General features: G+C 34.8%; 1 protein-coding gene across 1 annotated transcript in view; it reads right to left on the reverse strand.

Moving 5' to 3' along the window:
- LOC116960240 (transcription initiation factor TFIID subunit 4-like) overlaps positions 1 to 17,237 on the reverse strand; it is a 148,933-nt gene that overhangs the window by 56,107 nt on the left and 75,589 nt on the right. The window contains exon 13 of the mRNA XM_042797413.1: positions 15,478 to 15,534. Coding sequence (XP_042653347.1) covers positions 15,478 to 15,534 — 57 coding nt within the window. The remainder of the gene's footprint in view (positions 1 to 15,477; positions 15,535 to 17,237) is intronic.

Raw genomic sequence — 17,237 nt, forward strand, 5'->3', positions numbered from 1 at the left:
GTGAGACACTATATGAGGGCTCTGAAAATGATGCTTTAATGAAGATTAGGGAATATAAAATATAGTGAAAACTTGTATGAATGATGGTCATGTCTAGAGTTACAGACTAGAGTTACAAAGAGCAGCAAGCTTGTCCAGCTGTGACTTTAGTTTCTGACCTCTGTATGAAACACGGATAACGGGAGTTAACTCAACTAAGAGAATTGAGGAAACATGCTTTGCTTTTTTAAAATCATGCACTGGGAAATACGAGGGTCAGATGAACCTCACAACCAAGCTCCCCATGCTTGCACCTGGAGTGCATGCGGTAACTCCCAGAAGCTATGCTGCCTGCTCTAACAGAGTGTTATAGGTTGTACAGAAATGATTCAACTGTTTTATTTTTCAGATAGTGAAGTATTCCCGAAATAAACATTTAAAAAAAATACCCTCTGAAGATTCTTTCATTGTATCTGAGTACTACAACAGCTACTTAAATAGTGAAAACTCTCCATGGCTGCTACAACTTTACGTTAGTACTATGAGACTCTGATCAAGAATTTTATCAGCATGTTCATCTTCATGCGTCACGAGTTCCGATAGCACAGCATGGCCTTTTGTTACTTTTATTTCTATTCCATCTCTGGCACACACTTGAAATCTGAAATAATTAAGAACCAGTACACCCGAACTGTACTAAAAACATGGGAAAAGTATGTACTTGATTAGAATATCAGTGGAGTCAACTGGTGAGGTACATAAGAAGATCTCAGCTTCATGGAAGTGAAGAATGACAGTATGTCATGCCATAAAATCTCAAGTCAGTCTGAAGCATTTTCCCCTTTTTAAAAAATTAAGTATTTTTGGGTTTTGGTAAAATTTCTCTGTCTATATGCCATTATCACAAAACTTCAGAATAGCAGAAATTTTAAGTGCATTTAAAATAGTAATCAGAAATTCTGGGAAGAGGCTTTATTAACTAGATTATTCCAGAAGAAAATGCCCAGATTTTCATACCAGTCCTCTAGCATTCTTATGGGAAATCTGCATCTTGAAACTGCCAGCCTCATTTGAGGAAATGAGGCAAATGTAGCAATCTACTAAAAATCATTTGGCTGTAATAAGTAATTTTAATCAAATAGTAGAGCGAATGGCATTGAAGTTAATTTCTGAAGTGTCATAAACAGATGGGAAATGTGCAGTGTAGAGACTGGTTGTGCACTTTTAACGCAATATCCTTTCTTGCAGTCTGGATTGTGGTTTGATCAAGTATAAGTGACATGACAAAAACAATTTTAATTTATTCTGAAACTATATTCAACTAAAGAATACACAATATAGCAAGTATGCTACTCTTTTCAAAAGTGAGATTTGAGGCAGAGCAGTGTCGGGAACAAAAATAGCCAGACACCCACCTTCTCCCCATTAAAAGTTGTGGGGGTAGTACTGGGGGTTCACTTGCAAAATGGAAGTTCCACTGGGGATGCAAAACAAGCTTGAAATTTAAATAATCTACATCTTTCCTATTTTAGATTTAACTATAGCAAAACCGCTACCGCTCATTTCTCCTGCAGATCAAGGGAACAACATACCACAGAGTGGGGACAAAATATTTCAAGTAATTTTTCATACACTGACAAGTAGTAAATTAGGGAATCTTGTAAGTACAATACAGTAGTCATCCCCTTCTATTGATCACATATAATTTACATCTTACAAAGATGTGAATTCTTGCATTCTCACTCCACAAGGAAAATCTCAATGATTTATTCATTTCAAATAAAAAATAGAAGGTAGATGAGAAGAATTACTTCACAGGCTGTAGCTTTCTCAGGGCACTAGTGCTAGGCTCTTCTTTCGCACTGCCCGAAGGGCCTTTGTGTGCAAGTCCCTCTAATTAACAAGGTGAATCATGCAGCAGTTCCCTAATTAGTGAACATGACAAGCCAATGGAAACAAGCAGACAGACCTGGTGTACAGATATGGTCAACAAAAGGCACAGTGACACACCATTAAAAAAAAAATTGTATTTCATATAAATAAAATACAAAAAGTAAGACAACTAGCGTAATGCCTAATTTTCCTTTTCATGTTTTATGCTTGTTCCTCATTTATTGCAGATATAAGTAACGACACAATAAATCAAGGTTTCCAACCACAAGTCACACTACCTCTCCAAAATCAAAGAGTAGTTATCCTACGTGAATAAGCATCTGCTTAAGGGGCGTTACTTGTTTCTCTCTTGTTTTTTTGCTTTAAAGAACTGCAGTTACATTAAGCTTAGCACTTTAAGAATTCCTTAATTAGTTCTACTCAAAATTGTTTTTTCTTCAAATCCTTTTTCTCCAATAGATGAAAAGAGTGCAGTAGTTGTACTATTATTAGTGCATTATAAAAATGCCTACATACCCAATACATAGTAATTTCTAACTTTTCCATAATGATAAATAAATAATTTAAATGAATAATCAAAGAATCAGATTTGCATTAAAAAGGAAATTAGACGATCTAAAATGTACCCCCTTACATTCACCTTTTCAAGTAAAAGTATTTTTAATCTTTCACTCTCTCTTCTGCTCTTCCCCCAAATAATCTCTCCGTCTCCAAAACAACATATGGGGGTTCGATTTATTTTCAATTTATTGCAAATTGAACATCTCATTTAGATCTTAACAATCCTTCCACTTATTAGATGTCTAAAATGTGTGTCACCACCAGCAGAATATAATTCTTCACAGAAAAAAAATTCACTATATTCTTTGCTCTCTGTTCCTTGGCACATTATAATAAGTGAGGAAAACTACAGATTATCTCCTCATTACAGTTTCCTCTTCCCCACATTCTTGAAAACAGGTGTTTCTGACTTGCCTCTTCTAATTGGGTAAAATTTCCTTACATTCCAAAGTTGATGATCAAAATACTGATGTCTAAAAAATCCTCACTTTCTGACCAGTATAGTTCTAAAACTATGGGATTAAAATGCTGGCCCCTAAGTAATAATGGTTCTACATGCCTTTAATAGTTCTTTTTTGGCTGTAAATTTGAAGAGTATTTAATGACGTTCTCTTATTGAACTGATTAACTGTTTCAAAGCAGTTATAAATTCAGTGGAAAAATTCAAAATAATTCAGTGGTCATGAGCAGAAAGCTAAAGTCACCAGAAGCTATTTGGTGTGTTTATTTTTTGTTTTTTTCCCCTTCTTAGTATATGTGAGCTTCCACTAACTCCTCTTAGATCTCCACTCAACATAGCCATTCTTAGGACAGTGTAGAACAGTGCAGAACAGCCTTAAACACAGGCAGAAAAGTATCCTCTTTTAACATCAAGGCACAATGGATAATCTGCTAACAACTGAACTATGATCTGCCATATGCACAGAGGAAGTATTCAGCAAACAACCTGTCACAAATGCTTATTGTTTCAGTAACCAACTCACCAAAGGACTTTGCTTTATAAAATATATTACAAACTCTGGCACACAATTTATTATCAAAGACAGCTGTAATTAAATGTGAAACTACTGCAAAGAGAAAACAGATTTGATGCATTAAAAAGCTTCACATTCTTCCTTGCATCTTAAATAAAATCAAAGTGAGGAGACTGGAAATACATGCTAAATATGCAAACCCAGAAATTAATGCAAAAATCACAAAACGGTGAGTTGATTTTCAAATAAGTGGTATATATAAACACAGATTTTTTTTTAATATATAATTATAAAAATATTTTACATTTAAGTAAAAATGTTATATGCAGCTGATAACAATAAATCATAGTTGTCCACAGGAGACATTCTGATATAATCTCATATCTAATGCCAGAGGGACAAATTCTGTTTGTTTTGAATACTGCTATTGATGTCAACAGTTACTCCAGAGTTACAATGGTGTGACAGAGAAAACTTCTATTTCAAATATGAGGAACACACATTTTAAAAGTGACAGGATAAAAAAATGCACTAAGAGGCAAAGAGGGCAAAACCAAAAATCCTCAAGACAAAACAGTCAGATCATTCTCATTTTTGCCACAGTCTACCACATGTTCTCAGCATTCCCAAATGTTGGCATGCCTGCTAAGGCAGACATTTCCTTCTCCATCAGATTTAAGGGCTTTTTTTTTCAAATTTCAGTATTTCTCAGATATAATCTCTCCACATGGATAGATGGACAAATAAGCATTTTTTATTAATGAATTTTTTTAATGCCTTAGTTAAAATTACCTGAGGATATTTATGAAATGTACATATATGATTTTTTTCTTTTGTATAGCCAAGTAGATCACAGAAATCATCATATATTGCAATGTTCACAGAAGCATCAGTTCAAAAATTTAAGAAATACATGCATTTTAGAGAACATAACAATGTACAAGATATTGAAATACACATTCTAGTTGCTCTATATCCAAAACATTAAAAAAAAAAGCAGAATGCCATTACATATTATTAAAATCCAGCACCTTCTACTGAGCACTATGACTGCATGCAACACACACGAAAGTTTAGCTCTGTAGTGAAGTATATTCTACCTTTATGTAAATTACTGAGATTAAACCTTGACAAAACTGGGATTAACAACTGGTCTCAGAAAACTGTGCCAGTCACTCATGACCTCAAGTTACCTTTCTTCTCTGAGAAGTGACATCTCTAGTATAATCCAGAGCATTGTTTGACTTCTGCTTCCTACACTAAGATACAAGTTTTCAACCTGAGACTAAATTATAGAAGTTTATAGGGTTAGCTAGTGTAGCTGCATGTTCTTTACATGTTCTCAACACAAGCTGGAGGAGAAAAACTTTGTTGAATTCTGAATTTACTCTTCCTCAAAACAGGAAACAAAGTGTTTTACTTAATTAAACAGCAGCATATGTAGTAAAGTAATAATGTATATTTAATAACTTTCTTAATTATTACCTGTCATAGTAAGACACAGCAGATATCCCCATATATTCTACAAGTACTCTGTACTGCAGAGCCTATCTCACTTCTCCAGAGCTGGCAGATGTCCTTTAGACCTATGAAGTGCTGGGCTGCCTTAAGACTAAGGGCTCCTTATGAAAACGTATATCAAACTTTTCCAGAATTTAAACATATATTTTTAAAATATGCAGACAAAATTATTCTATTTCTCATAAAAATGTGCTCTGTTCTCACCGATCTAATTTCTATTAAGTTTCTAGTAATGTGAACATCCTCCCTCTCTCCTATCTTCCTGTACACAACGCCCAAGTTCAGTTTCTATGTTCAGCCTAATTTCCTGTTTTGGATATCTGACACCTTCTTAAAGCTCTAAAGCTTACTTGACTTGTCTGACATGTTTGCCTGATATAAGTATTTCTTCCAAGATAGATTTTGGTTGTTTTTTTTTTTTTTTAATCATACTTTCTTTTGGGAAAATTAATAGATGTTCATGCACCTTAAAATGTGAATATGGCTTTTTGTCACACAGGATGAAAATCCCTTTAAAAATCTGATATTACATCAAAAAACAAGACTAAGAGAAATATTCAGAAATCTACACAGTGCTGTTTCTGTTTCAAGAGTATAAATGTCTGTTCTGATAAAGAGATTTACTAGTTGTGAAGGGACAGAACACTGAAGTGTAAGGAAGCCTACTCAGTACTTCAGATTGCTTATTTATATTTTCGCATGGCTGTGCAGAGTCAATAAACCTATGAACAGTAATTGCATCATACTGTTTTTCAATTCACTTCGCTTCAGTCCTACAGATACTGAGATATCAGTTTTAAGGAAGCTGTAACACCTCGGCGTACAGACACTTGTCAGCATAAATATATAACATACTTTCCCATTGCAGAAAATCCCGTTCATATCTTTCCAAGCATTTTCACAGAAAATCAGAAGATAACCACCAATTCAGCAACAATTTTCAACATTAAATTAAAACAAATGTCTTACAAATCATTACTCAAGTGCCCAATAACGTTAAAAATATAGTAATGGCTTTCAAGTGTTTACATTTTAGAGACAATCATATCTACTTCTAGTAAACACATACTTGAGGGAAAAGCAATCATTCTGTTTACACTGTGAATGGCAATAATACATTTTATTTATTTAAACAATTACTATTACTAAAGGGGAACTATTTTTTCAGGGTATGTTGAGCAGTACCTCATTATTTAACTAAGATGATGTAACTACTGGGAGACTCTCACAGGCTGACACAAAGGTATTTTTTAATGACAAGACTAAACTAAAAGTAGGGAATGGATGCTAACACACCTTTTATGACCTCTATGGGTTACTGACTAGCCACCTGGCTTGTATTTTAGGAGAAGAGTATGCATATAACCTAGCTACAGACAGAAATGTTTAGTATTTACAAAGTCAAAACTGACACTTTTAATCTTACTGTTAACTGTGTTAAATATTCCTTAAAACTCTACCACAATAAACTACCTGCAAATGACAACAAAGCTAATGTTCACATTACTCCACAATGAATACATACATAAGCATAAATTGTCACATCTCAGCACAGATAGACAGGAGATGCTGATGAACATTGTAGGAAAATTATAGCATACTTTTACAAAGAAGATTTACAGGATCAGGTTATTTCTTTGTACCTGATTTTACAATCTGCTAAATAAAGTATTCTTTGAGAGATCTGTGAAAATTAATGTCTTGTGTATCTTATAAATTACTTGGAGATACACAAAAGTATTGCCTGCACATATTTCAACTCTCAAAAACATACCGGCAAGGAAGTTTTAAATTACTAATTTTAAAATTTTACTACCACGGTTCCAACTTTAGATTTAAATCTGCTCCCATGAACTCTTTCAACTTCCACTAACAGGCTAGAAACAGATCACCGATTTTATGAAATGCAGCGTGTTCTATGAGATGTATGCATTTCAAACGAGGTCCTGCCATTGTGAGATGACAGAACATGCAAATACCCTTCCAGACCACAGCCGGGAAGTAGATGTGGGGACCACGGGTAGATCTTTGCATGTGGGTCTTGCACAAAGAAGAGACTGAAGATTTGTCAGCAGGAGGTGTGCAGCTGATTGCTGATGGCCAGCTGCCTGCTGCCGGTGCAATGTGCAGCACCCAGACTGAGTGGGCAGAGGAACAGAAGATTTAGTAGGTGCGCCTCAATCCCCGTAGGCCCCATCACGTGACGCCGAGCGCCCCGAGGAGCTGGGGGCAGATGAAAGCTGGCAGCTGTGTGCTGCCTCCGGCGCTCGGCGCTGCCAAACAGGGCTTACAAACATGTTAGCTCAGCGGCAGAATTAAAGCCCTCATTCAGGTTTATTTTGGAGCAAGAAACCGATGTGCATACAGAAGATGGGGGAAAACTTGCCCTGCAGGCTGAAGCCTAAGTACACCTTGACCTCTCCTTGCAAGCTTCTATACAGTAGAGCAGGCTTGACTAAGGGACCAAAACATCTAAATAATAGTTTAGATTGTTGTCCAAGCAACCTCCTCAGCTTCTGACAAGCAGACACAGCTGACATTTGCTGCCCTCTACTTATTAAATAGGCAATCGTATTCTAAACTCTAAAGTGCTATTATTTTTGCCAGATCAGCAGGGAAGTAAATCTGTTGCAGTGTTCAGATAAAACAGTTATGTGATTTTTCCACACTCACGGCTCGCCAAAAGAATATATATATTCCTTTTTTCCTTTTTCTTCTTTTTTTTTTTTTTTTTTTTTTTCCAGCTGTGCCAGAGTGACAAATTAAGCGCAAGGTCATTTTTACCTGAGGAAGACCCATGTTCAGACAAAATACCAGTGAGGGAGAAGGAGAACTGGAAATTCAGTCTTTATGTCTTCCTCACACAGATATATCTGATACATATATTTAGATATATGAAAAGAATTGTAGAACTCTTTTGGAAAAGGAAGTATCATGGCATGAATTACTCACTGCCTCTCCTGGAACCTCTGGATACAACTGTTAGTACTCAGAAGAGGCAAAGACAAACCATCCTTATCAAAAACTCACACTGCAAAGCTGGAAGAAAACAGTTCCCTTATCTCTTCACTGAGCTCTGTTGTCTGAGCACCCAAAAGTGATTAGAAAAGGGGGCTGCCACCCTCCACTTTTTTAGCAGTGCCTCAAAATCCAAAAGCAGTAGCACTGGTTATTCCTACAGATGTGGAAGGAAAACTGCAGGGGATATGAAGCACTGAAAATTCTACTGTTACTTTCCTGTGGTGGAAAAGTGAGACATCACCTTCAGAGAATTCATTTTACAAGAGAAAGTTCCTGCTAGAGTATTTTGGTAAGATTCAGAAAAGTAAAGTGACATTCAGCTTTGGAAATTCTTTACAAAAAGCTCATACCATTCTAATCGCAAGTCCTGGAAATTCATATTTAAGTAGTCCTGTTGCTTTATAACGAGAAACTTCTTGTTACAACAATCTTTTTTAAGGCAGGACTCCATCAGTGTGTACACACTCTGGAAGACAATGTAAATAACAGGGAAACAGAGAAAGATTTCTCCTCCCCTGCCTCTTTTTCAGCTTTTTAAAAAAATTACATCCGTTAGGTAGAGCATTATTTGTAACAGGTATTCCTCTTCTGGAAGTATTTAAACACAAACCAAATATATTTCATAACAGAGCTAAACTCTCATCTGAAAATGAGGCTTGAGTCTTCCTCACTAGTTTTGTTTTGAAATTAGAGTACACAGTTACTTAAAATTTTTTTGGGAAAGGTAAGAAAACAAGTAAGAATCCCAAAAAGAAAAGCCAAATTTTACAAATGTATACAACTCTTACTTGTTTATGTCCCCAAGTTCTCAGACTGCCACATGGGAACCTTCTGGTAGCAAGGTAAGACAATTAATTACTATATTTCACGTGGATTCAGAGCTGCCAATGTCTCAAATAGCAGATTGCATCAGTACAAAGACATTTGTCATACAAAAGCTAAAGGAAATTTTGCTGCTGCTGTGTTAATCTGAAGGCTGCTATCTTTCAAATACCTTATCGAGACTCACTGAGGCATCAGCTAAACAACGAACATGTTTGACTCTGAGTAGACAGATTGCTTTTTTGTTCTTTTGTCATACTCACCTGTCCCATGTTGTTTAGCATTGGCCCCTATTCTCCAAGGTATGCAACCTCATTTATCTGTGCTTATAAACATCCCACATACAAAGACTCACAAATCTGACATGGGTCTTTGTGAGGTAGCACAACACATTGATACGATGTTAATGGTCCTTCTCACACAATGCATTCAAATTTGTATGTAACTAGTGAGGGACTAAACGAAGTTCTAAAAATTTGTTTTCTAGATAGGAATTATAAACAAACATAAAAAGAGTGGTTTTACTTTTTATTATAAAGACATGCCAAGTATAAAAATAGTTTGCTACTTAAGAAAGGCCATGTATTTAGCCCATATATCAGTAAAACAGCATTTGCTTTTAGAATGCTAAAAACAAATTATAATCAGTCACAAAAAATAAGCATTCATGTTAGCTAAACAAGAGCTAGGTGGTGTATGTACACTAAAATCATGCATCACTATGGAATCCCACCAAAATGACTTTGCAGAAGGAAATTATCACGTTGGACAGGATTGGATTTAATTTAGATTTCTAAGTGACTAATGAGGTAATCTTGGGTCAAGCTTTGGTTAGAAAAAAGACAAAAAAATACTCTAGACCTTGACTCAACTCTAATTAATATACATTTTACCTAAGCAGGAATTAAAGAATTTGAGTCAGTTGGAAAATATTATGACCATTCCTTTGATCCCCTGGCATTTTCCCGCCAATTACCCAGTTTTCTGACTCTGTTCAGCAAGATTAATGCCACATTTCATCTTCCACCAAACAACTGCCATCACTTCTGCTATAAGAACAGGAAAACAGGTTGAAAGTGTCATGGTCTTCCATTTTACAAAGACATATACAAAAGGTTCTGCTGAATAGTAAGACTACTATTACCTGAAGTTCTTCAGGACTTGAAGAATTCATGGCAGGGTAGTACCTTATCCTTGGAAACAAAATTATTTGGCAAAACCCACTGTCTTTAAAACTAACATGAAATTTTGAAGATCTACACACTGAGATTCCAACGCAATAGATTTCTTACTGATTATAGATCTTCTTGTTTCTTCCTATGCAAATATAATACCATTCTTCTCGTGTCCTTCCCAGGAGTTCATAATCAACTCATAAAGTAATTATCATTACTCCAGGTATCATATTCCTAGCTTTTCCTTCTTTTCACCTACTGACCCTCGGATGGGTTAGAAAGCTAAGTGGAAATTTAATTTAAAGTTATTTCTGGCCAAGTGTTCCATTTCTCAGTGGAATGTTTTATAAGAAACCTTTTTAAGAGAAGATTGTTGCTTCTGAATCAATATTTTTATGTCAGGTATGATGAAATAGAAAACTTCTTCAGGCTTCTCATTGTGAGAGATACTGCATTACTAGTACAATCTTTAAGAACTTAGGTTTTGCTAAAAAGGTGAATAAATGAACTTAAAACAAAACACTTTTCATTTGCTTTGCTCTTTCAGTAACACCTTATGAAAAGCAGGGATAACTGCAGTAAACTATTACTTAAATATTTTAAGAGAAACCATCCCTACTGAGTTGATAAATAAATATTAATGTGGTGACAAGGAATTACTTGGAGTAAAATTGTTTTCATAATGTAATTGTTAAATACATGGTACTGGAGTTTCAGTAATTCTACTAAGACAAGTTACCTTTTTATGTAGGATTTAAAATTTCTAATATAATTTTAGAGCCACATAACATACACATCATATGATGCACGTATTTAATTACTGAGAAGGATCCTATGGCTTCTTATAGAACTCTATCTGCTAAAAGTCCAGATATTTTTGTGCATATAACTCATAAAAGTATACAGTTCAAAATCTAAAACTTAGCCGAGTATGGCTCTTGTCACAGAAGATACTGCAGACATGGGGGATGACAGTACCTGAGCAGAGTGGTTATCACAATGCTGCAGTGGATACAAGTCCTTCTGGGAGAATGGAAAAAACCTGCCCCTCATCTGCTTATGCAAGAACTGGGTAGTCCCAAAGCTCCTAGCCAGTGTAACAGACACAACAGTAACCTGCTTAAATACATATCACTGCTAAAGGACTTTATCCAATCCTAGAACGATGGGCTATCTGTGCTGACAAAGGTATGTAAAGGGCTGTCTTCTGACTTCCCTTGAAATCAGTAAAGCTGCTATTATGAATACCAACAGGTCTGAGATTTCACTTGCATGGTTAACGAGTACATCTGAGAATAGATTCAATTGAGTGTTATCTAAACTGATCTAGGTCCTGGATACATGCCCAGACATTTACAGTGTCTGGTTTAAGTTTTTATTATTATGCAATATTCTTGGTTGGTGATGACATGAAGATTTTAAGCAAGTTAATCTTTCAGGATCAAACTCAGCTACTTGACTTTTAAATTAAAAGATTTTTAGCCAACAGACACTGAATATGTAGAAAAATATCCATGACAGAAAGTGTGTTTAGGATCTTACCTTCTCTGCCTTTCTTTTAAATAATTTCTATTATTAACTACTAGGTGTTGACTCAATTATTCCTAATCTTGATCTATTCCTGCTATCAGTTATATGGTCTGTTTAATGTCCTATTTACTGAACCCTTTTAATGGAAATTAGAGAACTCACAATTTCTTTGTTATATTTGTGACTTTCCATGCTTCCAACAGACTACATAAATCAATGTATTCTATAAAACTTGATTTTAAAGTTTTTATCATGCAATATGAAGTAGACACTGCTCAAAAATTATGCTATTTCTCACATTAAGTTCTACTGAGAGTCAAACATTTCAGAATTTGATACAAAACAATGTAGCCAGTAACAGCTGAAAAGCATTTTTCCTTGAAATAGTCTCAATAGAAAGTATTTTTCACTAGTTTATTAAAAAGGTTTACCATTAACACAATCATATAATGTCCACTGACAAAAAGCTGCACCAATTTAAAAGTGTGAAAGTAAACGGAGAGTTTTAAGCAATATAAACCCCCACAGGCATATTCTCCTACCACTTTCACTCAAGTCCATTGGAAACAGGTTAATGCTAAAGCAAAATAAGTCAATCAAACTGAAAGAAGAGTGGGTTTGCACTGACTTAACTAAAACAGTGCTAGTCTGTGTATGAATGAAACCTGACTGTTATGTCTAGTCTCTGCAATAAGACCATATGTAGATGGACCTTCTGTTTGTTTTGGTAAGTATTTCAAGCAATTTAAACTTGATTTATGCCAGTTTGGTTTAAACAATATGCAGAGTGGTTTGAAGGCTAGCTAATAAATGGAGTAAGACGGAGTTATTGAACAAAACAAAATAATCTTCACCTTCCCAAATTAATTTTTAAATGTGTTCAAAGGACACAATGATCTCCCTGTACATTTTCTTGATGACATCAATAAGCAAGAATGGGACTTCTTAGTGGCAGAAGTTCTGTAAAAGAAATTGAAAGAATTTTTTTTCTTTTAAAATTAGGAAGAAAAGCAGAGCGTTACAGAATGAAAGACTCCAAAATATCCATAAAGGAGAATGTTTTGGAACAAATACCCTTTGCTTGCCTTCTTTCTTTCCTCTTCATCCTATTAGCCTTGTGTTGGTACCTTTATTTTGCATTCCAAGACAACGTTTTCTAGAGTTCTTTCAATGTTTCACAAAGTTTTTTCTTAAAGATTTAAAAGACTTTAAGTTACTTCTTTTGGTACTTCATGTTATCCCTCTGACTTCTGTCAATATCTTGGGCTATATTCTCTTTATCAGACTTCACATATTGGCTACATTTGTTTTAGATATTCACCCATTTCTATCTGGCAAGGAACCAGGATATATTATTGATCACACACAGTTTTGAATAGGACCATTCCAGACTGCCTGGTTAGCAGAAGGAATGCAGTAGTGTCACTGTTCAAACACTGGCACACTTCAAAGTCTGAAAGATGATCCATTTCCAGAACAAAACAATGAAATTATCAGCTGCTTTGCTGATATGAAACAACAAAGTATCTGACAATCATATCATTAAACAAGTAGCACAAGCTAAAAACGCTGCAGGTTTCTTGGATGCCCTCTTTATGCTTTTTAAAACATTACCTAGTAGCCACTAGTCTATGGGCCAGAATAATACCTGAGCAACAGAAGTCTTCAGGCAATATTCAAGACATGGAAATCATGGAAACACAGCTTCAAATACAGCTTATTATCAAAACTGACAGTATTATGTTCATCAGCTTATACAAAACTTGGAAGAAATCCAATTTCTCTCTCAATTATGGGTCATACGCACATTTAAAAGTAGCATAGTTGGCAGGAAAATCTTTACATTTTTGTAGGAGTTGATTCAAAACTTTTAATTTCAAACAACAAAGCCATGCCAGAGACACTTTACCTAATTGACTTTTTATACTACAAAATCAGTTATTTTTTATTTTGGCAGTGCCAATAAAATTTGAGACATCGGCATATATTCAGTATCCCATGCAGAAGAAAATACGAACAATATTGAAACAAAATCTTGCCAGTCCCACTCCCCTGCTTCCCTTTGGAAAAGTTAATGCAAAAGAATATGTTTTTATTAAATATATTTGTATATTTTAGGTGAAAGTCTCTAAACTAGTTGAAGAAAGAGCTTTAGAACCCTAATTACTAAAAACAGAGACATGCTTAGATTTCTTATGGTTTCAAATATGTAGAATGAAATTCAACTTCAGAGAGAGGCATGGTGCCAGCAAATTACACACTTTCATTAGAAGGGTGGGAAAAAAGGCAGGGCTAATGTACAAAAGAATAGGGTGCAGCACTCAAACAGAAAACCTAGCATTCATTCTGCATTTACTCAAACGTGTTATCATATCCAGGAACACCACTACTTTAAAATCACATACCAGTTTGATCTAAGCATTTTTAATTAGGTTACTACCAAAATACTTGCTACCTCTTCACTAATACCACTATTACCATTACTCAGAATACATTTTATACACCTTCTTTTATTCGCATGTCAGCACAGCATCACTCCCTCTAGTGGGTAAGAAACACAGCTTATACGGACAACTCGGATTTTCATCCAAGGGAGAAGTACTCCTGCAGCTACATCAAAAGCAACAACACTCGCTACAGTGCAAGACTTCTATCACAGCTAGGAAGAGAACCACTATTTCACTCTGACTACCAGAAAATGTGTTTTTACTAGCCCTGTTGTTTACTTTTGCTTCCTCAAGTTTCCAATGACCAAAATAGAATTACAATGAATGCAAATCCTGTGGCAGCAAGAAATGGATTTATTTCTAGCTTGCTTTCACTTCCAGCAGCGTGGTCGTTTTAGTTCTCAGCTCAACAGCAAGTTTTGCCTGCCATCAATTATTTTCACAAATCTGATTCTTTTGCATACAGTGACTACATACTAAACTCAAGTAGTATTAAAATCCCGTGTCTTTTCCTGCCAAATAACTTGATTACTCTATTTCATTTGAATACTTGCTTGACAAATCCAACTCTGGAAACACTAAAGCATGGTCTAATGTTTACAAGAACTCATTTCAGCAAATCTTACTACATAATCACATCATGAAAAAAAGACAAATACAACTCAACCATGTACTTCGTTTTTTTTGACTGTCACATATATAAAATCTGTACAGTTAACGGAACTCCAGAATACTGCCAACAGGGAAACTGAACAGGAAGAACAGGTTAATACAAAAGAATTTGTTATATGCGTTTTTCTGTATATATTACTTTCTAATGTATAATTATTACCTTCTAATGCATATATTCAAAGAAGTTGGCTAAAAAAACAGCATCAGTTTGCTGCAAATGATTTCACTAATTTTTAAAAAATAGGAATGATTTTTCAACTGATATTTTAGGCTAATTGATTTAAGTTATAACCCAATCCTAAGGTATGAGATGCCTTAAGCAAAGGACAGCCACTCTCATTTACAGTAAATTAAGATACTCAGTAGTTCACAAATTATTACTCTTAGAATAACATATCAAAACTTCATCTGAAATTATTTGATAATTTTTAGATTATTGTAGTTTAGACTGATGAGTAAATAGTCCACTGAACCACACCGTAGAGAAAATGACTGGCAATTACATTACTTGAAAGACTGTTACGAGAACAAAATTGTTAAGTAGCACATTTCTAAGAAAGTACCATTTTACAGAAAAGACAAAGGCATATATTTTCCACCAAAATCTAGTGCTGCTGTCATCAACAACCCAACAAAAGCTACAGCTACCTAAAATGGAAATGAAAATGTAATGTATGGAAATATTCTCTTATAAAATCTCCTTAGGCTTCACATGTATTAATGTATTAGTTTGCAAACATTAAGATCAAAGGCAAAGCAACAAATACATCCTAAAAAGTTTTTAGTCAGATTTTTATTAACGATATACAAGTAGCAAGGCATAAAAAATTAATATGTTCAAGCCTTGAAATGTCAAGTGTAATGATCTCTAGCTCTGCTTACCTCCTTTGCTTTTTGTTTCAGTCTAGCTTGCTCTGGGTCTTCTTGCCTTGAGCGACTCTACATGTGAAAAAATGGGGAAAAAAGGTTAACAGATGGTTTAAGAACCCCTCATCTGTTGCAGTAAGTTAAAAAATAGCAAAGAAAGGGGAACAAGATACAAGGTGTCAAAGATGGGATACTTAAATTCATAGAAGTGCAATTTCAAACCCCTAGGCCTCAGCCAAAAGACTGTTAAATATTCAGTTGTAAATAAGATCTACTCTAGATTTAAATTTTTTAAAAATATCATGTTCTTGTCAATGTTAAAGTTTCCATACAGGTTCAGATTTCAGTTATTTAATACAAACAAATTCAAGCATCTGAGAGCAGAAGTGACAGCCTTTCCACTATATGAACTTTTAAATTTCAACTTCTTACAGTCATTTATTTTAAAATAATTTACTGTTTCCAACTAAGCTTTTATTCAGCTGTTGGTAGAGAATGTGGAGGAAACAGTTGTAACGTCACCCTCCCAAACAGTAAATCTTCATAATAAAGACGTTACTATCTGTATGAGCTTACTTTGAGTACAGCACAAATACACACATAGGTTAAACTCATTCATGCACTATTAATAATATTAACATCGTAATTTTTAAAAATGGAGGAATATTGCCAAATGGTAACTTGTGTATTTTCCTTCAAAACCAGGAACAATACTTCTAAAAACCCATTAATAATAACTGTTCAACTAGAACAATGTATAACAGTATATTTCTTCAGATACAGACCATTTTACAACCACATGTTAAAACTATTAAATTCTTATTTATGCTCGCTAAGCATACCCAAATTGATGGAATTCAAAATTCGAGAGGTAGATAATATACGCATTATACTTTTAATTGCATGATTGGTCAGTATCCAGAAAAGGTTGCATTAAAAGTTGTAAGAACCTGCAATAAAACCTGCGACATCAATGGAAAACTGTTGTTCTTGACACCTGAAAGATGTAATTGGTTTATTTATATGTATCTTTAACATTTAAAATTACACCATTTACACAGCTCCTAAAGGAATAACTATGCCCTCTCCTATCTATCTTTCTCTGCTTCTTTCTGTTCTGAAAACAGACCTTAAACTTGAAAGATTAGCATGCAAACTTACATATGCTCAGATTCCATGAAGGAAACAAAATGAGATTGGTTTTAAGTGTTAAGGGACATACAATTTTGTTGATATACCTGGAGAAAGCCTTGACTATGATTTGCCTAACAGAGCACCAATGACACTGAATTCTCTATAAATTTTTTGTTTCAAAACTGGAATTATTTTTTCAGCTAATACAGCACATATAAAACACAGTGATGACAAAGCATGGTCAAATTAAACAATAACGAGATTTTTAGAAGATGCGCATGACTCTTCCACTGTGCACTTTAGTTTCATCTTCCGACACCACCTACTAGTGATTTTGTGCCTGCTGGCATAAAAGGTAGTTTGACAGGATAGTGTCTGGAGTAAAGTAATGAGAAACTAAAATCTGTAGATCACTAATGACCAAATTAGACTCCCATGTTGTAGTTGTGCCAACCAAGAAAGAAACTCCAACTTAACGTAGACTGTGATTCCTCCTAACTGCTGTAGCCAGATAAAAAATAAAATGTAGGTAATCTAGTCTAGTTAATGTTTAAAGAACAAAAAGGCATTTCATGAAATATATGGATCTGACAGAGAGCAGGGACTCTATTCAGTAGAGCAATTACTAAGAACTTGATTAC

This window comes from Tyto alba, unplaced genomic scaffold (genome assembly GCF_018691265.1).
Source record: "Tyto alba isolate M040663 unplaced genomic scaffold, T.alba_DEE_v4.0 Super-Scaffold_26, whole genome shotgun sequence".
Classification (NCBI taxonomy): domain Eukaryota; kingdom Metazoa; phylum Chordata; class Aves; order Strigiformes; family Tytonidae; genus Tyto; species Tyto alba.